Source organism: Hypanus sabinus, chromosome 17 (genome assembly GCF_030144855.1).
Source record: "Hypanus sabinus isolate sHypSab1 chromosome 17, sHypSab1.hap1, whole genome shotgun sequence".
NCBI classification, from domain to species: Eukaryota; Metazoa; Chordata; class Chondrichthyes; order Myliobatiformes; family Dasyatidae; genus Hypanus; species Hypanus sabinus.
The window spans coordinates 35,337,713-35,364,003 of NC_082722.1; the positions used below are offsets into that span (position 1 = coordinate 35,337,713).

Sequence of the window (26,291 nt, forward strand, 5' to 3'; positions counted from 1 at the left end):
GGTATGAAGACTGAGATGGCAAGGAGCTACTCTCAAATTGTGAACCTATGAAAAGCTCTATCCCAGAGGGCCATGGAGTAATTATATATGCTCAAAGCTGTCATAGGATGGTACCAAAATAAAAGTTCTGTTCCATATTATTATTACAACCACGATCTTACTGAATGCCAGAGCAGGCTTAAGGAACCATATGGTCAACTCCTGCTGCTATATTCCTATAAAACAAATTTGAGAATTAGTTTTGGGGAAAAAGAACACACTTGAGTCTCTGAAAGCACATGTAGGCTTTCCCTCCCAAGTAGCTGATAAAATTAGAAAATACTTTTCATCATTTCAATATGGTTTTATGCTACAAAATAATTTAGAGTCATAACATGGTAAAAGCATTCTGCTTTTAAATGAAATGGATTAAGTTTTCCATCTGTATAAGAATAGCCACAACACCAAGACTAATCACTTTCAGCAAATCTACTGTAAATGAGCTGATCCATAAGTAATTGCCTAATCATGTTCAATGGGGAGCACACCTCACTATCTAACATTTAACAGCTCAATGGGAAAAATAAAACTGTACACTCAGTGGCCAATTTATTAGGTACACATGTACATCTGCTCGTTAATGCAAATATCTGATCAGCCAATCATGTGGCAGCAATTCAAAGGTTAAAACCATGCAGACAAAGTCAAAAGGTTCAGTCATTGATCAGACGAATCTTTAGAATGGGGAAGAAATGTGATACAAGTGACTGACCGTGGAATGCCAATCATTTTGGTTTGAGTATCTCAGTAATTCTTCATCTCGCACAACAATCTCTAGAGCTTACAGAGAATGGTGAAAGAAAAATCCAGTGAGCAGCAGTTCAGTGGGCAAAAACACCATATTAATGAGAGGGGTCAGAGGAGAATGGCCAGACTAGTTCAATCTGACAGGAAGATGACAACAACTCAAATAACCACACATTGCAACAGTGGTGTGCAGAAGATCATCTCTGATCACACAGCACATCAAACCTTGAAGCAGATGAGCTACAACAGCAGAAGACCACTATCATACAGAAATACACTTAATAGCCACTTTATTATATACCTCCTAAACCAAATAAAGTGATCATTGAGTATATATCTGCCTGTTAATGCAAGTGGCAAATTGGCCTCAGGCAGCAGGTGCCAACTACCAAGTCACTGGTTATTATAGACATAGAAATGTTGAGACAGATTAAAATAAATTCCAAATATCAAACATTTTAAAGCATAAATAATAAATTTACTCTAAATAAAACATTAAATAATTAAAAAGCATTAATATTTAATAATAAAGTTAACTAAAAGAACTGACGAAAGAAAACTGACTTGCTTGTTCAGTCCAGGTCAGCCACCCTACTCAAATGAAAAGGATTATGCTTCATTAGCTAGATATATCTGGCAATAAACTAAGCTGTCCAAAACCAAATGTACCCAGCCTCTCAACTCAGCATGACGGAGCTACCCCACAGCCTCAGAATCAGTGCCGAGTCCAGTGGAGGACTGGGAGGTCAGATGTGCTGAGTTCTAATCACTAGCTCACTCTTGAATCTTGCAATGCACAGATGTGGGAGTCAGGAACACAGTGCCCCTTGCAATCCTCAAGAAAACCACCAGTTGCAGTTCATTAAGATCCAGCTATATATGTATGATTATAGATAAGATTAATGTCCATTCACTTCTCTAGCCTGCATTCAAAAGTGGCATCAAAAATGTCTCTTTGCTGACTCCTGATGAAGTCTTGTAGAAGGATCTTGGCCCAAAACATTGACTGTTTATTTCCTTCCACAGATGCTGCTTAACTTTCGGAGTTCCTCCAGCATTTTATGTTCGTTGCTCAAGATTTCTGGCATCTGAAGAATTTCTTGTATCTGTCTTTGCTGACTGCAAGACTCCTATCTGAAATTAGATTTTTCCAGAAATGTACCAACTCTAGTGCAGTTACATCAAAATTTTAGTTGTTTGGAACTCCAATAATAATTCTTTCCAATATGCCTCAATAATTATTTCCAAAGTTTCTATAATAAAATTTGTCCCCATTCTGCATAACCAATTTAGGTAATGACACTGAGGCCTTCACAGACATTGTTACACAACACATAACAGGTGAGTGACACAGCATGCCAACAGGCCCTACTGTCCATCACACACCCATTGACATTAAGCCCACTTGACTCTCCCTGAATTCCCATCAACTCCTTACAAATTATATCACTCTCCTATATAAATGGGAGTATCTGCAGTGACCAATTTGCTAATCAAGTGATGCAAGTGGAATTCTAGTCCCATCATCCTTGAGAAACCAGCTGACTAGGTGATTAATTTTACCCAATTCTTAATGACTACATGCCTGCAGAATCAAAATAACACTGCAATGTCAAAAGATTAGGTGAGAAAATGTTACACTGTAGTATATGAAAATACAGTGAATTCCAGATAATTGGACCATCAGTTAATTGGAGCAGCTGCTTATTTGGGTTAAAGAACAAAAACTACCAAGAAAATTGCTGAGATTTCCTTCATTTATTTGGGACACTACGCTGCTTAGTTGAGGCAGGGGATTGTTACTGTACAAGTGCTAACTAATGTCAGTCGTGTGTACTTCTGTGACCATTACCATGCTTAGAGTGAACAGTTTTAAAATACTATCAGTTGCATATGTTTGCGTTTATGTTTGACTTTGTGCTTTCAAATGAGGTCAATCACCTTGAGCTGGCACATGCTGTAACCTTACAGCTCTGGCCACTGGGATTTCACCTGAAGCTCAGGTTTCCTTCCACTATTCAAAGATATTCTGCTAGGTTAATTGAACACTGTAAATTATACTTAAGGAAGGCAAATAGAAAAAGAATCAAAGTGGAATTGCTTAGCAGATGAGGGAGAATAGATTGCAGAGAAGTAAGATAGGGTGTGGGCCATGGGATTACTCTGCTGAAAGCCAGCATGAGCCTGATAGGTTAAAGTGTCAGATTCTGTACAGTAAAATGAAATACATGTAAGTTATTTTCTTATTTTATATTGCTTTTGAGTGTTTTATTTGTAATCACTTATTACAAAGCTATTTCAATAGCTTTTAAAAATGTCCCTGACCAGAGATTTAACATAGTTAAAAAGCCTTTGCCAGCTGGTGATCTGTCAAAGGCTGTAAGGGAATTCAGGAGACAACATGTCAGGATATGACTCTGAAGTGCTCCTCACCACTTGAAGCCTGCTCACTTCATCAGAAGCTTGTCAAATATTGAGGGTTAGCTTGTTCAACCCACCATATGCAGTTAAAGTGGTGCAGATGGTCAGTGAGTTCAGTATGTTCTAGCGCATTATAAACAACAGGTAACATCCCACAATGCAATTGCACATGTAACCAAACACTTCATCTGTATTTAAATCCAGTGTTTAGGCAAAATTGAACAAATAAAAAAAAAATCTCTGCAACCATTGTATTTTTAAAATTACTGCTTCCAACCTTTCCAACAAAAATTCCAATAGTGGTGTCAAATATAAATGGATTTCAAAAATTCTTACCTCAGAGGTTCATTACCCAACCAGATTGTACTGTCCTCCACTCACTATGATTATAGATTTGTTGGATATCTTTATTGCAAAACTTAGCAATGCAGAAAAACTTTATCCAAAGAGATATGTTGACAAGATTAATGAAATATAAAAATATTACTATACAATTAAACCATATGAATGAAGATACACTTCAATGTTTTGTTTAGATGTTTTTTTAATAAATCACTCCCACCAGTTCAAACAGCAATTCTGCCTGAATTTAGTTCCCATCATAGTTACTGATGAAATTCGTGCTACACCACAAGTCAAAGCATATACAGAGTCATATAGCACAGAAATGGTTCCTTTAGCCTAGAAGAACCATGGCAACCATTTCCCCCCATCTACTCTAATCCTATTGGCCTGTGTTAGGACCACATTCATAAGACCCAGGAGCAGAATTAGACCATTTGGTCCATTGAGTCTACTCTGCCATTCAACCATGGCTGATCCTTTTTTCTCCTCCTCAGCCCCACATCCTGACCTTCTGCTCATAACCTTTGATGTTGTGGCCAATCAAGAACCTATGAATCTCTCCCTTAAATACACCCAATGACCTGGCCTCCACAGCAACCAGCGGTAACAAATTCCACAAATTCGCCACCCTCTGGCTAAAGAAATTTCTACACATCTGTTTTAAATGGGCGCCCCTCTATCCTGAAGTTGTACCCTTTTGTCCTAGACTCCTCCACCTTAGGAAACATCCTTTCCACATCTACTCTGTCAAGGCCTTTAACATTTTAAAGGTTTCAACGAGATCCCCTTTCATGCTTCTAAATTCCAGTGAGTACAAGCCCAGAGCCATCAAACATACCTCACATGATAAACCTTCCATTCCCGGAAACATCCTTGTGAACCTTCTCTGAAACCTCTCTAATGTCAGCTATCTTACTCAAGGTGAGGCCCCACCAGCACCTTATAAAGCCTCAGGATAACATCCCTGCGGTTGTATTCTAGACCTCTTGAAATGAATGCTAACATTACATTTGCCTTCCTCACCACAAACTCCAAGTTAACCTTTAGGGTGCTCTGCACAAGGACTGCCAAGTCCTTAAGCATCTCAGATTTTTGGATTTTTTGTTCATTTACAAAATAGGCTGCACATTTATTACTTCTACCAAAGTGTATGACTGTGTATTTTCCAACATTGTATTTCATTTGCCACTTTCTTGCTCATTCTAATCTGTCTATGTCCCATTGCAGCCTACCTGTCTCTTCAACACCACCAGCCCCTCCACCAATCTTCATATGAACTGCAAACGTGGCAACAAACCAATCTATTCCATCATCTAAATAATTGGAAAACAGCATAAAAAGAAGTGGTACCAACAGCAACCCCTACAGAACACCACTGGTTACTGGCAGCCAACCAGTAAAAGATCCTTTTATTCCCACTCGCTGCCTCCTAACAATCAGCCAGTGCTCTAACGACAGCAGTAACTTTCCTGTAATACCATGGACTCTTAACTTGGTAAGCAGCTTCACGGGTGGCACCTTGTTGAAGGCCTTCTGAAAGTCCAAATTTATAACATCCACTGCATCCACTTTATCTATCCTATTTGTAATCTCCTAAGAAATCCAGCAAGTTCATCAGGCAAGATTTTTCCTTATATCTGATTCCATCAGCTCCTCAGACAACAGAAAATACACTAGCTGGTAGAACTGTACAAGCTATCATGCGGCAATGAATTTCCGGATAAACTATCAATCTGTTTAAGACCATAAGACGTTGGTGCAGAAATAGGCCATTCAGCTCATCGAGTCTGCTCTGTCATTTCAACATGGCTGACTCATTTCCCTCTCAACCTCATTCTCCTGCCCTCTCTCCTTAACCTTCAACACCCTGATTATTAAAAATCTATCAACCTCCGATTTAAATACACTCAATGACCTGGCCTCCACAGCTGCCCGCAGCAATGAATTCCACAGATTCACCACCCTCTAGCTAAAAAATTTCCTCCCCATCTCCATTCTAAATGGACTTCCCTCTATTCTGAGGTTGTTTCCTCTAGTCTAAGACACCCCACAATAGGAAACATCCTCTCCACAGCCACCAGATCTAGACCTTTCAACATTTGATAGGTTTCAATGAGACCGCCTTCTTATTCTTCAGAACTGCAGCAAGTACAGGTCCAGACCAATCAAACACTCCTCATATGATAAACCTTTCAATACCAGAATCATTTTTGTAAAACTTCTTTGAACCCTCTTCAATATCAGCAAATCCTTTCTTAGATAAGGTGACCAAAACTGCTCACAATACTCCAAAAGAGGCTTCATTAATGCCTTATAAAGCCTCAGCATTACATCTTGTTTTTATATTCTAGTCTTCTCAAAATTAATGCTAACAATGCATTTGCCTTCCTCGATACTGACTTAACCTACAAGCTAACCTTTAGTGAATCCTGCATGAGGACGCCCAAGTCCTTTGCACCTCAGATTTTTAAATTTTCTCCCCGTTTAGAACATAGTCTAGGCTTTTATTCCTTCCACCAATGTGATGACTATACACTTCCCAACACTGTACTCAATCTACCACTTCTTTAGCCCATCCTCGAGCTGCAGCCTCTTTGCTTCCTCCATACTAACTGCCCCTCCACCCATCTTCACATGTCTGCAAACTTGGCTACAAAGCCATCAATTCCATCAAGTTCATTAACATACAACACAAAAAGAAGTGGTCCCAAAACTGCCCTTGCGGAGCACCACTAGTCATCAGCAACCAATCAGAAAAGGCTCACTCAATTCCTAATCTTTGCATTCTGCCAATCGGTCAATGGTCTATCTATGCTACCATCTTCCCTGTAATACCATGAGCTCTTAGCTTGTTCAGCAAGCTCATATGTGGCACCCTGTCAAAAGCCTTCTGAAAATCCGAATACACAACATCCACTGATCTTTCTTTGTCTATCCTGTTAATTATTTCCTCAAAGAATTCCAACAGATCCGTCAGGCAAGATGTTCCCTTAAGGAAACTATTTTATCATGTGCCTCCAAGTAACCAGAGACTTCATCTTTAACAATCAACTCCAACATTTTCTCTACCACTGAGGTCAAGCTAACTGGCCTATAATTTCCTTTCTTCTGCTTTCCTGCTTTTTTGAAGTGTTGAGTGACATTTGCAATTTTTCAGTCCCCTGGAACCATGCCAGAACCTAGTGATTCATGAAATATTATTATGAATAACTCCACAATATCTTCAGCGACCTCTTTCGAAACCCTGTCATATGCACCTGGCCCAGGTGACTTAAATATGTTCAGACCTTTCAGCTTCCCAAGCACCCTTCCCTCTAGTCACAGCCATTGCACTCATTTCTGCCCCATGACACTCTTGAACATCTAGCATGCTACTCACATCTTCCACAGTGAAGACCGATAAAAAATACTCATTCAAGTTTGTCTGATATTTCCTTGTCCCCCATTACTACCTGTCCCTCATCATTTTTCACTGGTCTGTCATCCACTCTAGCCCATCTTTTACTCTTTATATATCTGAAAAAAAAACTTCTGGTATCCTCGTTGACATTATTGGCTAGCTTACCATCACATTATATCTCTTCACTCCTCAATGGCTTTTTAGTTGCCTTCTGTTGGTTTTTAAAAGTTTACCAATCCTCTAACTTCCCACTAATTTTTGCTATATTATATGCCCTCCCTTTTCCTTTTATGTTGGCTTTGACTTCCCTTGACAGTTATGAATCTGTCATCCTGCCTTTAAAATACTACTACTTTTTTGAGATGTATGTATCCTGTGCCTTCTGAATTGCTCCCAGAAACTCCAGCAATTGTTGCTCTGCTGTCATCCCTGCTAGTGTCCCCTTCCAATTAACTTTGGTCAGCGCCTCTCTCTTGTCTCTGTAATTCCCTTTACTCTGTTATCATTCCGATACATCTGACTTTAGCTTCTCCCTCTCAAATTGCAAGGTAAATTCTATCATATTATGGTGTTTGCCTCCTAAGGGGTCCTTTACTTTAAACTCCCTAATAAAATTTGTTACACAGTTTGTTACACAACACCCAATCCAGAATAGCTGATCCTGTAGTAGATTCATCCATTAGCTGCTCTAAAAAGCCATCTCATAAGCATTCTACAAACTTGCTCTCTTGGGATCCAAAACCAACCTGATTTTCCCAATCTGCCTGCATATTGAAATCCTGAGGGCTGCATAATGCAGTTTGCAGCCAGGAGGAGTTTAACAATGCACCTGAAAATATATGGATTTGGAAGCAAGGCTTATTGTATGTTGGTTAAAAATTACAGCATCATTAATTTATTCTTTTCAAGAATGATGCTAGAGGAATGGAGTTGCACATCTGGACACACCCAAGGCATGATCCATTGCACACTGGAAAAAAAAAATTAATCAGGGACCTGGCAGTGCCAGGCCATGAAGGCAGGCTGTTAATAGGATAAAGGTGGACTCAAAACACATACTCCACAGTCAACAAAGCTCAACAATCCCTCTACTTTCTGAGAAGGATGAGGAGAGCTGGTCTATGCAAACTAATACTCACAACCTTCTACAGGTGTGCAGTGGAGAGCATCTTAATATACTACATCACTGTGTTGTACAGAAACTGCAGAGTGGCAGACAGGTGGGGTCTACAATGGGTAATTAAAACTACCTAATGCATCATCAGCACCAACTTACTCACCATTAAGGACGTACATACGGAAAGGGGCCATAAAATGGCCATCACGGAAGAGACGACAATAGAACCCCTAGACTTAATAACAGTTACTTCCCTCAAGCCATCAGGCTGATCAACACTTCCACCCATTAACCCACATCACCTAGCATCACTTTATGTACATATACTCAGTCCATACGTTTAACAGTTTTTGTATATTATGTTTTATAGGTTTGAATTTATACATATTGTGTATTTTTATTGTATACTTTATACCTATTCTGCTTTTTTATGCTGCATCAGATGTAGAGTAACAGTCACTTCATTCTCCTGTATAATCATGTACTGAAGAATGATACTAAACAAACTTGAAACCAACATTGCCAATATATGCATGGATTATATACACTTCATCACCTTTGTATTAGGTACTTCTTGTTACCTGACGAAGTGGCTAACTGAGTGTATATTCATGGTCTTCTGTACACCATTGTTATAACGCGTTGTTACTTGAGTTACTGTCACTTTCCTGTGAGCTTGGATCAGTCTGGCCATTCTCCTCTGACTTCCCTCATTAACAAGGTATTTTCACCCACACACCTGCCATTCGCTAAATTTTTTTTTTGTTTTTCATACCATTAAAACTCTAGAAACTGTTGTGTATGAAAATCACAGGAGATCAGCAGTTTGAGAAACTCAAACCACCCCATCTTGCACCAACAATCATTCCACAGTCAAAGTCACTTAGATCACATTTATTCCCCATTGTGTTTAGACTGAAGAGCAATGTAACCTCATGCCCCTGTCTGAATGGTTTTATTCATTGAAGTACTGTCACATGATCACCTGATTAGATATTTGCATTAATGAGCAGCTGTTCAGGTGTACCTAATTAAGTGGTCACTGAGTGTATATTTCAAAGGTTTCAAAGGTACAGTTAATGTCAGAGAAATGTATACAATATACATCCTGAAAATCTTTTTCTTCGCAACCTTCCACAAAAACAGAGGAGTGCCCCAAAGAATGAATGGCAGTTAAATGTTAGAGCCCCAAAGCCCCTTCCACACATAAGCAGCAGCAAAGCAACAATCCCCGCCCACTCTCCCACCAGCAAAAAAAATGCATCGGCACATCCTTATGGAGCACTCAAGCATGCAGTGAAGCATCAATAATGACACAGACTTGCAGTACCCTGAAGACTACTATTTAGTTGATGCTATTATCATTTTCCAACTATCAAAAAATATACAATTGAAATACATTATAAAAATGTAATTATGAATCAGACAACACACACAAAATGCTGGAGGAACTCAGCAGGTCAGACAGCATCAATGGAAAAGAGTGCAGTCAACATTTCAGAACGGGGAGAAAAAAGATGAGGAGTAGATTTAAAAGGTGGGGGTAGAGAGAGAAACACAAGGTGATAGGTGAAATAAGGAGGGGGAGGGATGAAGAAAATATCTGGGAAGTTGATTGGTTAAAGAGATATAGGGCTGGAGAAGGAGGAGTCTGAAGGATCGAAGACCATGGAAGAAAGGGGGAGGGGCACAAGGTCGTGGGGGGAATCGGCAGGCAAGGTGAGAGTGGGAAAAGGGGATGGGGCTGGTGAAGGAGAGGGTGGGGGTTTGGCCATTATTGAAATTGATGTTCAAGCCAATGGGTTGGAGGCTACCTAGACAGAATATAAGATGTTGTTCCTCCAACCTGAGCATGGCCTCATCGTGACAGTAGAGGAGGCAATGGATTGACATGTCAGAATGGGAATGGGAAGTGGAATTAAAATAGGTGGCCACTGAGAGATACTGCTTCTTCTGGTGATGTAATATAGATGCTCAGCGAAACATTCTTCATTGGTGAGAACCAACTTAGATTGTGATTTGTCATCTTCTAGCTTGCATTACATAGGAAGCCAATGTAACCACTGAGTCCATGCTGGTTCCTAAGTCAGCAATCTAGTATGTCTCATTCCTATTTCTTATTTTCCTGTGCTCCTGCAACCTATACCTCTCACACATTTCAGTTCTTTTTGGCCACTAATCTACACTAAGTGTAATTTATAGTGGCATTCCCCATGATTTCAGGATGTGGGAGGAAACTGACAAAGCCAGTAGAAAACCCATGTTATCACAAACAGAACGAAGCAAACACCTCATTGACAGCACATGCGATCAAAGTGAAGTAGGTTTCCATGGGGCTGCACTAATTGTTGTGTTACTGCACCAGTTAGCAAGAGTTCATAAAATATATTGCACAGGAGCCTCATCGAGATTTCCTGGTTGTCAATTCATGAATGATATTGACACCAAGAATTAGAGGACAGGAACAAAGCACCAGGTACTAGCAACTGAGTTAAAAACAATTGGCTAAAACATTATTTATAGATAATAATACTGTTTGAATAAATGTCAAAAGATACAGTCTATTTTAATATTCTTTGTTGGAATCTAGCACTCTCTCTGATTTTTAAGTAGTACCAAGATTTTTGGTATCAAACATTGAATGGCAACATACCTTACACACTCCTATACTCATTAGATTGGCAAATAAAGTCATTTAAAATACTTGTCAATATTTCAATTTGACCAGTTTTTATTTTATTATGATTGTTATGTATTATTAATATTATTATTTCAATAGTCTTCTTCTAATGTATTTTACATCATTTAACACATTAATGACAATCTCTATACGTCCCTAAAACCCAACTTTTATATGGGATTAGCAGAGAGGTGCAGTTACCTTTTAATTCAAAAAGGCATGCGCAACCAGTCATAGGGGTACTATAGCAATTCACAGATTCAGTCCAGGTGTATACTGGGAATGTGAATGCTTGAGTTTGCTTATATGTTAATAATCCAAAGACTAAATGATCAATAAACTTCTGGGATTTGCTTCATGGAAGTTGCAAGTTTTGACATTGCAAACAACAGGCTACAATTTGAAAGGAAGAAACATGCATCACTGTACCATAAGTTATTATATGTGAACACTGAAGAAACAATTTGCTTTTGTTACAAAATGATTGAAATACAGTTTAAAGAGTGTTTTGCTCTACATTCATAAGTCAGGAGCTAGTTGCAGTCTCATATTATGATATATACATTAGAGAAATTATTGCATTTAGTAACAACAATAAAGGAAGTTGACTCCATGCATGCCAAAGGATCAATTTCCACTTGTTATGAAAATGCCTTTGATGTTGAATTCTCCCAGTTTGAACTGCTCTAACACCAATTGAATGGATAATGACTGAACAAATTAAGTTCAAATCATTTGAAACATGACCAAACTCTTTTAGTATCAATGTCCAGTTTTCAAAATGTTGTCTGCCTGCTGTGTTTGTGTGACATGGTGAATTACAAATACGGATGCTAATGAACCTGTATACAGATAAACACTGAATTACACTACCTGGTGAGAGTTCGCAGGAATGAATTGTAAAACACAGCATGCTTTTCTCAACAATTCTATCAGATTAAAGGCAGAAGCTCAAGTTTTTAGTCAGGATTAAATATCGAAGGTCAAATACAAGAGTGCATGGCATTTAGCATACATGACATGCTGAGCCAATTATTTACAAACCTTGCTGAATGAAGGCCACCCGCTCAGGTAATCCATATTTAATTTCCTTTATACCTGCAAAACTATTGGCTGAATTGACATTCCATTGTGACATGCTGTGACTATTTCCAGACCAATATTTTCACAACATATCTTGTACTTCACTATCATAATCCCTTTCAATGCAAGCAGCTGAAATTTTACTACAGTGCACTGTTCACATGCTAATTTTCAAAGGGCCATATCGTGGTAACTACGTGGTAAGAAATCAATATCTAACATGGTTTTAGCTGTACCCCAGAGCTGCAGCTTGGCCAGGTCTAGAAAGCATGATCCAGCTGGCTCAGTGATCCACCAATCAATCAACCATAGCAGATCATATATTTTATTATAAATTAGAACTGACCACATGTTCACTAGCCACCTACACAGATAACATTCTGTAATAGTGCCCTATGGTGGCGATCTCAGTGCTAGATAATTCCTTCAGCTTGCTATATTTGAATGCTTAATCAAACATATTAAGAGTTTTCTGTACAAAGTCCATCAGCAGGATACATTGTAAAGTCAAGAAAAATATACCAAAGACAATGCATCGTTTGCCACTGAGAGTCAATAAATCAAAAATCAAGAAATGTGACTCTCCTGGGTAACCCACAGCCAACAGGCTAATCTGTCATTTCCAACACTGCAGAAATAACTGGTGACCTTTCAGTGCAACTCTGCACTCTGTCATATTTCTAAACACTGTCCAAGGACCAACTTCAATTCAAGTTAAAGAGAGCAATATATAAAAAGGCTCATGATTTGTACAGTTGTATGTGGAGTAGTTCAAACTCAAACACTTTAGATTGCAAAATTATTTGACTTTACAGTTGTTCAAAATGCTGTCACTTTATTATAATAGAATCAAGGGCATACAATCTTGCATGGAAAAAAAATAAAACTCAAAGGGGCCATCAGTCAGTAGGGTAGTCCACCGTTCTCATGTTAAGACATATCTATTGAAATTACTAAGTTCTCTCTGAAACTTCAGCTATTTGATTGCAAGCAATAATGACAGTGCCCCTTGTTCCTTTCACATAATCATTTTTGTTCCTTTAGATCTTTCCAGACCTTGAGACAATGAAGTGCACCAAGGGTGCTGAGTGCTGCAATATCTCAAACAAATATGAGCAAACATCTGTTCTGCCATAATATTATGTAGAAAGCTATCATGGAAGAAATGATACCATGTTTAAGTGACTTTGAATTAGGAAAAACAGTCGTTATGAATTGGCAAGTGTGTTACCTGAATTATATCACAAGATCCATTTCCAAACATTAATTATATCTAAGTTTCATTGGGTAGAAGAATAGTATCGAGAATCTCAATTGCAATAAAAAAGATCAAATTGATTAAACAAAACATAGTATCTTCATCAGTTTTTAAAAGCATGTGGAAATCCTCAGTTTAATTACATTGATAGATAACATTTAAAATACAATTATCCTAGTTTTAATCCTGCAAACCTGGTGGTGATGAGTGTACGGTGTTTAAAGCAATCTTATAGACTTACCAGACCATTCCTTGTCAGATTATATAAACATCTAAATAAATGTTGCTCTGGAACCATGCCAGAAAAATGAGGATTAAACTACAATGGGTCAAACTGTGCTACCACTGGCAAGCAGTTCATATTCTTCAGTGTCATACAACTCCACTCCTCAAGCCAAATTGCTGGTAATTAAGATCAAGATCCATAATGGTGAGATCTTGCGTGAGAGCAGAGCATTGAAAATGTGGTGTTGGCATGTGAATGGACTAGAATAAATTTTATCTCCATTTCCCCTGTAAAACTGTGGCCCCATCTTTACCTGTATCAGAGGTAAAATTTCTACACATTCTTCAAGTACAAAAGTTGCAAAAGATCACACCATTTCAGAATCATTTTTAATATCACTTGCATGTGTCATGAAATTTTATTGTTTTATGGCAGTAGTACAGTGCGCAATAATAAAACAATATACTATATAAATCTTTTTGCTCTTTTTGATACATTCTGTATATATAATAAATTAAATATGTCGTGCAAAAGGAAAAAAAATAGTGAGGTAGTTTACATGGATTCAATGTCTATTCAGAAATCTGATGACAAGAGAGAAAGAAAATTACTGCCCATTATGCCACTGGCACTTCAGGCAGTAATGAAGGTCCTCCATTTGTCTATCCATACAGTCACACACAGGTATAAAAGTATTCTTCATTGCTGTTTCCATGACAGTTTTTTTTTTGCCACTCAGGATTGTTAGCCCTGAGCTGAACCTGGGAACTTGGGAGTACTCTTAGTTTGGCCTCTACTCTTTGACCTATCTGGTATAGCTGCCCTACCAAGAGCCAAAGCACAAGACCCAGACTCCAGCCAACATAACACTCCAGGTCATTGAGGCATGCAAGCCTCCAAACCCTACAGCAAAGTTGTAGTTCTTTTGGAAGAGAGGGGAAGAAGTGGTTCCTGAAATGTTGAATGTGTGTTTTTCAAACTTTTTCCTTAGTTTTTAAAGTCAATTTTAAGCCTAACCCGCTGATGGCCCTATCTGGTATTGTTGCAGGACATGATATTAAGTTGAAGGCATCTGATTTACATATTTTTGCCTTTAGCTCTCTTATAGCTAGGAGGACACTTTTGTTTAAATGGAAAGATGCTCAATGGTTATGTGATGTTATGTCAGGTTTAGATTTGCTGAAGGTCCATTGTTCAATTTCTGAATCTTGTCAAGACTTCCAAACATGGTGGGGACTTTTTCTGAATTACTTTCAAAACCTTCAACTCGTTATTTAAACTCAGATGTTGGCTATTATTTTTATTATATAAGAAGGTATTTACCTTCTTTTCTCTTTAATGAACAGCTTCATTCTTGGTAGGGGTTAGACTTTTCTTTCTTTGTAATAAATTAGTATAGTTCAATATAACTATTGATTAACTTCTATGAATATGGGATAACGTAATTGTTATTATGAACAGATATAATGTAACTGGTAGTTTATTTTTCTTTTCTGACCATTTATATATACTGGAAAATACCTATGTAGAAACTAATAAAAATATTGGAAAAAGATTGTGTGTCTTTAGGCTCCTGTACCTCCCCCTTGAAGGTGGCAATGAGAAAAGGGCATGCCCTGATTGATGGGGGTACTTAATGATGCATGCAGATTTCTTGAGGCATCACGTTTTGAAGATGTCCTCAACAGTTGGTGCTCATGACGGAGCTGGCTGAGTTTACAACTTTTTCTGATCCTGTGCAATGGCCCCTCCATGCAACCAGTTAGAATGTTCTCCATGGTACATTTGTAGAAAGTTTACTAGAGTCTTCGATGACATATCAAGTCTCCTCAAAATCCTAATGGCATATAGCCACTGATGTGCCTTCTTTGTAATTGCATCAATACGTTGGGTGCAAGATTGATCTTCAGAGTTGTTGACACCAGGAACTTTAAATTGCTCACCCTTTCCACTGCTGACCCTTCAATGAGGACTGGTGTGTGTTTACTTGACATCTCCTTCTTTAAGGTCACAATCAATTCCTTGGTTGAGTGCAAGGTTCTTGTTGTGACATCATTCAACCAGCTGATCTACCTCACTCCTGTAGACCTCCTTGTTACCATCTGAAATTCTGCCAACAATTGTGTCATCAGCAAATTTATAGTTGGCCTTTGAGCTGTACTTAGCCACACAGTCATGGGTTTAGAGAGAGAGTAGAGCAGTAGGCTTAAGATGTGCCAGAGTTGATTGTCAGCAAGGAGAAGATGCTATTTCTCATTCACACTGACTGTGCTCTCCCAGTGAGGAAGTCAAGGATCCAGTTGCAGAGAGAGGTACAAAGGCCCAGGTTTTGGAGCTTATTGATTAGTACTGGAAATACGATGTTGAATGCTAAACTGTAGTCAATAAACAGCAGACTGACATAAATATTGTTATCGTCTAGGAGATCCAAAGCTGAGCGTAGAGCCAGTGAGATTTATTTTTTATTTTAACAGTAAAGCAAGGAGTAGGCCCTTCCAGACCTTCCAAGCCATGCCACCCCAGCAACTCCCAATAAACCTGATTAACACCAGCCCAATCACAGGACAATTTACAAGCACCTGCTTGGACTGTGGGAGGAAACCAGAAGACCCGGGGAAAAAACCACACATTCCACGAGGAGGATGAACAAAGACTCCTTACACAACGGCACAGGAATTGAATTCCAAAACACCCTAGCTGTAATAGCGTCACAGTAACCACGACGCTGAATTCAGTGCAGACTTTTTGTGGCAAATTGCAGCAGATCCAGGACTTTGCTTAGGCAGGAATTGACCACTTTAAAAATGATTAATAATTAAAAATTAAATTACTCAATTAAAAACAAATTTTAAAAATATAAATTAATGTTACCTTTCTCTATCACAGCCATTCATCTCCATTAAAATGAATTATCTTGCTACTCTTTCACAAAGGTGCTGTCACCATCCAAACTAAAGAGAATTTTAACTGAAGACCAATAAAATGCCACTCACTCATCAAATTCAATGTTTAATTTAGCCACAAGCAAGATGGTGGCTAAAAAAACAAGGTAAATTTTATTTTGAAAAAGCTTATTTTTTGAAATCTCAGGTGCCTCAAACTAAAATTATTCCTCAACTGTGAGCTATCCTTTCAATTTCCCAGCAGTGACTTCACCTAGCTGAAATAACATTTCTATCCTACAAAAACAAAAAAAAATTGGGGCTCAAGCTACAAGAGTAGGTGAAAGGATTCACAAAGTGGTCCACAAACATCACATTTCCTCACAGGTTAAAATCAAGGCTGTTGTTTCTGCATGTACAGAACTTCCCATTTAATTTCTATATCAGTTTAACAACCATTAGCTTGGTTTCTGAATCGTCTCAGTTTCGTACTGAGGATTCACTCTTTAATACAACCTTATTTCTTAAACCTGAAAGAAATTATTTATGTGTGTACAATATTCATCGTCATTTAACAATCTGTGTCTCAACAGCTGAGTAGCATAGTATATTGAAACACAATCAATTTAATTTATTGCAGACAGTTATTAAGTAATCGAGAAAAAGTTAATATATCCTGAATAGCTTTTACCTCATTGTGGATCTCTTCTGTTTGTCTGACAAATTCAACATTCAAGGAAGTTAGGGAGGAAACGCCCAGTGTTGAATCTTTTTGCAGGTTCTTCATGGCTACATCACAGCGCCCAAAGATATAGTCCAAAGTACCACTTGAACACTGTAAGGCACATAATTTCACTGTACATTAACTAGATTTTGACTTCATTTGAGAGAAAGAACGTGGAATTCATTTGTAATTTGGTTGTGGAGTTCTTATAATTTCAAAGTCATCTGGCCAGAAGCAGTTAACACATCCAGGAAAATCTTAATGACAAAATATTACCTCCAAGAACGATAATGCAGAAAACAAGAAGCAGCTTCAAAAATAACAACTCTGACAGCTTAGTCTTAGTTCAGATGCATTTTATGAACAGCCGTTTGCTGTATTCTGTTCACTCAATGACATTAATACCATTCCCTATTTACATTACTATTTAATTCTAAGTGGAGGATTTTATAAAATTTCAAATACTGAGCTGTGCGCCATTTTTTAAATTATATAACCAATGTATTATGAAATGCTCTCCCATTTGTGATGTGATACTAAATGCTGTAGGAGTCTACTTTTTTCCAGGTGAACATTGAGATCAAAGTCATCAGTTTTAGCCTTGGCTGTATTTCCCAGTTTTAGTACTCTTTCCCATTTCATTTGGCCTTTTCAGAATCAGAATCTAGCTTGGCATATTATTTGTTTCAATTTCATATCTCACATTCCTTTTAAAAACCAAAACATTTATTCCCATTTTTTCCTGATAGATGCCAATCACTTTTGTTTTTAAATACATTGATATATTGATAAATACATAAATATATTGATATACATTAACCATTATTGTCTATCCCTTTTTTACCACTATAGTAAAACAAAAATCAACCACATTTTTGGAATTAGGATTCATAAAGTTGGCAGATCTCCTTCTGTAAAAGATGAGGGAAGCAGAGGCAATTGTGAAGTAAGAACATCGGATATTTCCAGCAATGTCTGTCCTAAATCAGTGAACTTTTTCCCTTTTCAATATTCTTGTCTTTGCCAGGAAATTCCATGGCCTTGGAATCAGTTCAAATTTCCTAATATCAAAAATATTGAATGAGCCTTACTTAAAGGGGCAGGTAGCTGTTCATTCACTGCTTATGTTTCCCATAAGGGCCCTGTCATCATTAACCGATAATTTGCATATGTTTAATTTTTTAATATACGGCTGATCAGTAAAGACATTGGTATATTTCTATAAAATCTTGGTCATTGCAGTGTGGAAGGAAAAACATCATTTAAGAAGATAAAAAAGATATTAATTCATAAAAGATTAGTTAAAATAATCAGCTTTCTAGATACTTGTACAAAATGGAGTAGAGAGACAAAGGAAAACAAGGAACACAAAAGATTCTGTAGATGCTGGAAATCTAAAGTAACACACACACGCAAAATGCTGGAGGAATAAAGAATGTTTTGAGCTGAGATCATTCATCAGGACCAGACTTAGATGGAAAATAAGGAAAAAGTAAAGAGATATGGGCTGTAATGTGAAATATACTGCTCATACTCGTGTGGAATGAGGACAGGTAGATTAAAGACAATAACTGGAGAATCTAAACACAAGATGGAAGATTAGGTTCAGGTTTAATGAGATGATTTTACATTTTTGTTCAGTACAGGTCACAAAGCCATGTGAAGCCATTTGACTTACTAGATATAATGTGCACACTGTAAAGAAGTTGCTAAAAAGTTAAGATCAGATATGAAAAGATGACACAGAATTAAATGGATTTCATGATGAAAGAGTCATGGAAGGAAAACTCACATCCATCTGGAATACACAGATGGTGCTTTCAGAAAACCAATGCAGGTGCAGTGGGCCATGTGCTGTAACATTTTATAAAGAGTAAATGATTCCAACAATAGAAATATATTGAAGACATTTACACAATCCACAAGGTTCAATGACTCCTCTAAACTGCATAAAAGTTGTCCAATAGTTTGCTACACCATTGAAGTGTAAGCAATTGTAGCTATTGCTTGTTAGAGAACACATTCAAGTATTTATGCACTACACTATTTATTTACATTTTTCCAACTTGTATTGCTTGTGATGAAATAAGTTTCATCAAGCTCTGCACTCCAGGTTCTCATATAAAAACTTGGATTGCTGGAAAAAATCAGAACATCAAAGGAACAGGCTCTGGGTTATGAGTGCATAACAACTCATTAAGACATAATTGAAATAGGGTATTGACACAGCATGGTGTTATTCCTCAGCAAATTAATTATAAAGTGTTAAAGTTCAAATAAAGTAACATTCAAGGTATCATACATATTTAAAAACCTTAGCTTAAATTTGAACGATCAAGATTACTTTGGTTGCAGTTCACACAGAAATCTGGTTAATTCTAACACCGACTAAAACAGTTTCCAGTTGGCAATCCATAAAAGAAAGCATTTATAACCATCATCAATTAACATACTGGTATAGGAGTAGCTATGTATGAGATCGAGAATTAAAATCGAACTTCAACAAGTTATAAACTCTTTTTTAAAAAAATAGATAATATATCAGGTTGGTACCAAGAACAAATGCTCTTAAGTAAAAAAAAAGTGTTCTCAACTATTATACTCATAATGTCTTTGGAAGTGGCGCAAAATAATCACCATCACGTTTAAAGTGAAAGGATCATTATACTATTTCAGTTTTCTCCACAAACTTCCAATGACCAGAATTAACATTTGGAGAACTATGCTGCAAGTTATTCTAACAATTTAACAGCAAAATTCTGCACTGTCAGCATTCCCAAGTCTTTCTCATCCTAATTGCAAAGTGATTTACTGAAGATGGGATATCACAAAGTCAATGGCTTCAGATCAAACAAAATCATGGACCCTCAGTTCTAAAAACAGTCTCTAACCTGAAATGTTAACTGTTTCTCTTCTCACAGATGTGGCCTGACCTGCTGGGTACAACCAGCAGTTTTGTTTTAGTCATGGACCCTCTACTAATCAACTATCACATCCCTCAATTGATGCTTTTTTGTTGACTATCAAAAGAAATAAATTATTTCCAGATTAGACCTACAAAAAATAAATAAACCTGTATGAGGATGCAATCTACATGACCTTCCCTCCCCCCTCCCCCCATCCTCCACTCAGCTTCTCATTTGTAGGCATAAAGTGTCTGTATACCATAACATTAGCAGGTAACTTCTCAGGTGTCCTTACATCATAACAAGATAGCTCACACTTCTCTTTCTTTAACCAGAATAAAACAAAAGTGTACTAAAGCAAATAGAGACATGGCATCTTTCATAACATCATGAACTTCCAACAAACAGTGGTTTGCAGACGCAATAAATTTTGTAATATAGGAAATGCAACAGAAAGATGGTGTACAGCAAGCTTTCACAAACAGCAAGGTGAATGACCAGATAACCTGCTTCAATGACATAAATTGAGGGATAATCATTGATCATGATTCCAGGAAAATCCCCTGCTCTTTTTTTTGAAGGAAAGCCATCAACAAGGTATATGTATGTGCATTGTAGGGGGAGGGAAGGAGGGACAAACTGGGTTTATCTTTGCTGTTGTTGTTTGTTTCTTGTTGTGTTCTGTGTTGTTCTACAGAGCATTGTGGGCATGCTGTGTATGTGGTGACACTGACCCTAGCACATCCACAGGCATTTCACTGTATGTTTTGATGTACATGTGACAAATAAACTTGAGTCGTGAATCTTGAAAGGTTAAGTTAGGACCTCAGTTTAATGTCTCTTTCAAAGGTTAACCCCTCATTTACTCACTTTGGTACAAAAAAATGCCGAGTATTCTTTGAAACATGAGACAAGGAAATGTCCTATTCAAAGAAACTTGGGTTTCCATGTATTTATCACAGAGCTAACTTGAAACTGCAGAAAGTAATTAGGAAGACAAATGGCACATCTGGTTTTTGTTCCTGGAAGTTTTGTGTAGAAATTTAAAGATATTTTCTACACTAATACTGGGGTGGTCCAGATTACATCTGGAGTATTGTACATGAGTCTTCTAATTTTAAAAAAATGTATTTGTTAAAGAGGGAGTGCAAAAAAAAATTCACCAAATACTTACCTGGGACTGAAGTTCATAGAGTCATAGAGTACTACAGAACAGAAACAGGCTCTTCATCCCATTTACTTCTTGCTAACTTGATTTTCTGTCTACTCCCAACTACCTGCACCCTGATCATATCTTTCCAAAACCCTCCCACTTATTCACTTATCTAAACTTCTCTTAAGCAGGGGGTCCCAACAATTTATGCTATGGACCCATGCCATTAAGCAATGGGTCCATGGACCCCAGGTTTCAAACAAACCTGTTATCTAATATTACCACTGGTAGCCCATTCCACATTCATACCACCCTCTGAATAAGGTAGCCCATTCCACATTCATACCACCCCTGCATATTCCCCTGAAGTATTTCACCTTTCACCCTAAAACTATGACCTCTAGTACTAGACTCCCCCCAACTTGAGGAGAAAAAGCCTGCATGCATTTATCCAATCTGTTCTCTTAATAATTTTGTATACCTCTAAAAGATTTCCAGAGCTGTTTCTTTTCACATATGGCAGCTCGGTCTGTCAAATCTGAGAAGATTGAATATGCTATATTTCTATTCACCAGATGTTATAAGGATGAAGGGTAAAATTATTAAAACAAAATTCTTAAGAGAGTTCAGTCAATTTGATATGGGGAGAGGTTTTTCTTAGTGCAGTGTGCATTTGTAACCATACCAAGCATACATTAAAATTAAATACATCCAGTGAAGCTGCTATGGATCTCGCAAATGCCTTAATGTTTTCCACAGACCTACTTAACAACTTGCAACAAAAGAGGCTTCAAAAATTACTACAACACTGAGACGGGTCTGAGGTCCATCATAATTAGCACCCACAAAAAACACTCTTGGTCTCTCTACCAGAAAGCACCAGACCTGATTTGTTGGAAATGACTGGGAGGTCCAGAAACTAACTAATTACAAACACAAGGTATTTTTGAGCTCACCCCTTAAAGAAAAATGAATAGCTCTGAAAGAATTTGAAAGGTGAGGTCCAAATCCCAAATTATCTAAGAATCTCTTTTACAGAACCAACCATTACTTTCTGTTAAGAGTCGGTTAAAAGAGAATTATTAGTAAATTACATGATGGTCAAAGAGGTCTGTTCTATATTATTTACAGGAACTAAATATGATTTTTTTTAATGTCGCTCTACTACACTAAATAGGTACAGGGCCTCAGGACTCACACACAAGATTCAGGAACAGTTACTACCCCTCAACCATCAGGCTTTTAGTCAAAGGAGGGTAACTTCACTCAACTTCTCTTTCTCCATCTTTGAATTGCACCCACAACCAATGGATTCACTTTCAAGGGGACTTCATCTAATGTTCTTGATAATTATTGCTGATTTACTTGTTATTATTATTTCTTCCTTTTTCTATTTACACAGCTTGTTGTCTTTTCCACAGTGTTGGACGCCCAAGTTGGTGCAGTCTTTCATTGGTTGTGTTATGGTTGTTATTCTATACATTTATTGAGTATGCCAACAAGATGATGAATATCAGGGTTGGATATGGTGAAGTACATGTACTTTGATAATAAATTTACTTTGAACTTTAAAGTAGCATATTCAACTTGAAACTCAAGACAAAATATTTCCAGTTGAGGTTAAGAATTTAAGATTTTTATAATTGTAAATAACCAAGCTCATTTGAAGATAGTTTGATTATTTTAAAAGTAACCACATTCTTCAACTTTGAGTTTACCAGTTAAAACAGACTTGCAATATCATTCATAATCTATATAAACTCTATTCAGTTCATTTTCCTGGCACTTAAATGTCAAAGCTGAGCACTAAATCTTCTTCAGTTATTTTGGTAAAATGATCCTGTGAAGAATTTATTTGATGCAAGTAAGTTGACCTCCATATTCACATCGTAATTATTTGAGGTTCACACTGGGGCCAATTTTAACTGTCTTTACTGGAGGTGGACTGCTGAGATTTGAACATTTCAGTTGCTAATTAGCCTGTCAAATATATTGAACACTAGCTGGTGGTCAAACAGCATCTTTCTTTTGAAGACTTTTCCCCTCAAGTTGCTTCTATGTTCTTGTCAATGGAAGGGCTCAACTTGTCCTCTTGAGAACAATCATCCAGGCTGTACTTCCTATATGTGCTTTCTGATTCTTCTGCATGGCCTGTAATTCATGATTGGAATTTCAGTTTCTAAGCAAGTGCATTCAAAGACAGCTGACCATTATCATTTATTTTAGAACCACCACTGTAGTTAGCCTATTTTTCAAGGTGCAAGGCATAAATTTGGATGAGGTAAAAAGGGGACAAACCAAAAGTTAGAGCGTAACAGTGGGAGAACTTACAGCAAACTATGTTGGAACATTATCTTAAAGATAATTGTCTGAGATATTCCACCTGTCCCACCCCCCTTTCTGGCGGTGTTTTGAATTAGTAAAAGACTACAAGTGAAGCACTGTGTAGTACTTGTAATAAAAAGGGAGTTGCCAAATTTGTGGTGCATCATGGTGAGAGGGGAAAAGAAACAAGTTATTAACATAGTTTGGACAGTCATGGCACAAGATTGAAGTGCATTCCACATATTAACAGCTAAAATTAGCAACCAATGAGGATGCCAGGTGAAAGTAAGAGGAAGTTGATTCAATCCCCCAATCTGATGGCAGGGGAATTGAGAGATACATGGAGGGGTTGCTATGGCAATTTAGCACAAGTAATCAGAGGTAGTAAGAAATTATATTCACCCTTTTTCTCGTGTCAGAGAACTGAAGCTCTGGAAACATTGCTGTAAGGTCTTTATGATTATTTACCAACCATTAGTGGGGCAAATGTCTTTAATTCCATTAGAGGATCATTGTCATTGAATCACAAGGTCATGAAACTCTTGCTTGGGTCAGGCTGCAGCTGAAATTCACAGGGATTTACAACAAAACAAAGTTCATCTTGCTTTGAGAGGAGTAAATATGCTTTTATTTGACTCCAACAGAATCATACCACAGAATCAAGTCCTTTGAGCCACCATGTCTATGCCAACCATTAAGTATCCTCTCTACTAATCCCATTGCCTAGCACTTAGCTTTTAGCCACTTCTACCAAGTGCTTACCAAGATACTTCTTAAAATGTTTTAAAATTCTCTGCTTCCATCAACCCTTCAACAATGCATTTCAGGCATCCAACATCCTCTGGGTGAAACAAAAAATTCCAGATCTCTTCTAAACTCCATCTCCTCATCTTAAGACTATGCTCCTGGTTTTATATAGCTGTTATGAGGAAACAGATCTTACTACCCATCCTATTTATCTCTTTAATAATTTTGTACACAACAGGCCACTTAATGATGCTCTTTATGAGGGATAATCAGAATGACTTAGCCCTCAAATTGAAAACATTGTATGGAAACCAAGCATCCCTTTTAATTGCTTGACACAGAAGCCATCCAAAAATTTAATTTAGCCTTTAGTTCTAGTTATCACACAATAAAATTTAATGTTATAAGCCAAATGGAAATGAATATTAAGGAACATTATTTTAATCTTGTCATAAATATATTAAGAGTATTTTTCTATATCTCAGCTTTCTATCCTTCCTTTGGGTAGTTTAATCAAAAGTAGGGTATGTTAACATAGATTTAACAAATAGCTGATCTAGCTTTATTGGGTCACGTGTTCAGTGACATACATATAAAATACAATAATTTAATCTTGAACAAAGCACCTGGGTATCAAAATAATCTTTTATTCAATTTTCAGTTTATAGTGTATTGGGTCATAATATTTCATAGAGGGAAAATTCTTCAGAACTGCAGACTGTACATGTACCTTTTAATATTCATATGCTGCACAACTCTGATAATTGTGTTACCAGGTTTAAAAAAAAATCAGTAATAGAGTACAATATACCAATTACATGTTAACGTGCAGTCTTACCTCTGCTACTCTGTGTGTAGAGCTGAATCGAGCCTGCATTCCAGACAGCACACAATGTTGGTGGGTCATATTAAAATCATCTAAGAACAGATTATAAGTCACAATCATATTCAATTCATGTAAAATATTGAACATGATATTTAATCTTTGAAGATAGAAAATTAGGTACTGTACAATGCACATGACCGACCAATCAAATAAGAGTTGTACTTCTTGATTCATACTTCAATATGTACCAGAACCTGTAGAATCAGTGATAGAAGGAAATAAGTTGAAAATGTTCAGAATTGGCTGCAGGCATGAAGTTAAAATAAGATGTTCAACTTTAAATTGATCCTTAATTTCATGACAGCAATTTATCAATTACATTGGACGACAACGATTTTGCTTCCTGAATACTTTTGGGTGCTTCTTATGGATTTTAGGCTGCTGATCATGAAAATCACTGTGAAACCCTGCTAAACGTGGGAGATTGAAGTCCAAGCCTCCCCAAATCCCCCTGCTTGTGTAGATGCTGTGTGATTTGTTACCCTGTTACAAATCAGTACCATGAAATAACAGTACACTGCATACATTGCAACATTGTTTTAAAATAGCCTATATTTGTTATTTCAATTCATTATTCAAGTCAATTAAAACATTGCCCACAACAAAAGCTGAAAAGTTTTCTATCTTGTCCCAGCATGCTTGGGCATGCGTAGGCAGGGCGGATGCTGCATGGCAGGTCAGATTTTAGATAATCTAATTAAAGCAATTGTATTTTCAGTAGTATTTGTGAAAGCAAAATGTCTCAACTCTGATGCACCAACTGCAATACCTTGTTATATTTGTGGAGAGTACAAGCTTAAATCTCAAAGACTGTGCATGACTCCTCTTATTAAGAAAGCCTATGATCTCCATTTTGGATGTAAAATTGTTGACCAAGACAAAGCCTGGGCTCCTCATATTTGTTACGTAACATGCACTGTCAACCTTAATGCTTGATTCAGAGGCACCTGAAGTCAATGCCATTTTCTGTCCTGATGATACGGCGAGAGCAGGAGGATCATGTGACAGATAACTACAGTCTGTCTGACCAGTATGTCTGGTTTCTCTGCTATAAACAAGAAATCCACTGAATACCCCAATCTCCCTTCAGCCATAAGATCTGTGCCACATGATGATAGCCTTTCAGTACCAAAGCCACCACAGACATGGAGTACAGAGGAGGCAGATAAAGATGCTGTGATGCACAAGCCAGGAAAGGAAAACAACACTGTACTGATACAGATTTTGAACCCCTTATGTTGAGTGAGCCTCATCAGGTAACTCAATCTGAGTTAAATAACCAGGTCAGAGACTTGGGTTTGTCAAAAGCAATGCAGAATTATTGGGTTCAAGACTGCAAGGATGGAATCTGC

The 26,291-nt window shown here is 37.4% G+C and overlaps 1 protein-coding gene across 5 annotated transcripts in view; it reads right to left on the minus strand.

Annotated features, from left to right (window-relative positions):
• Window positions 1-26,291, minus strand: part of fto (FTO alpha-ketoglutarate dependent dioxygenase) — a 342,469-nt gene that overhangs the window by 240,204 nt on the left and 75,974 nt on the right. For all 5 annotated transcript variants that reach the window (XR_009516253.1, XM_059992822.1, XM_059992819.1 and 2 more), the window contains exons 5-6: window positions 24,892-24,971; window positions 16,890-17,033 (exon numbers count right to left, since the gene is read on the minus strand). Coding sequence is in view for 4 of the 5 variants with exons in the window: in XM_059992822.1 (XP_059848805.1) it covers window positions 16,890-17,033; window positions 24,892-24,971 (224 nt within the window). In the remaining variant the exon portion in view is untranslated. The remainder of the gene's footprint in view (window positions 1-16,889; window positions 17,034-24,891; window positions 24,972-26,291) is intronic.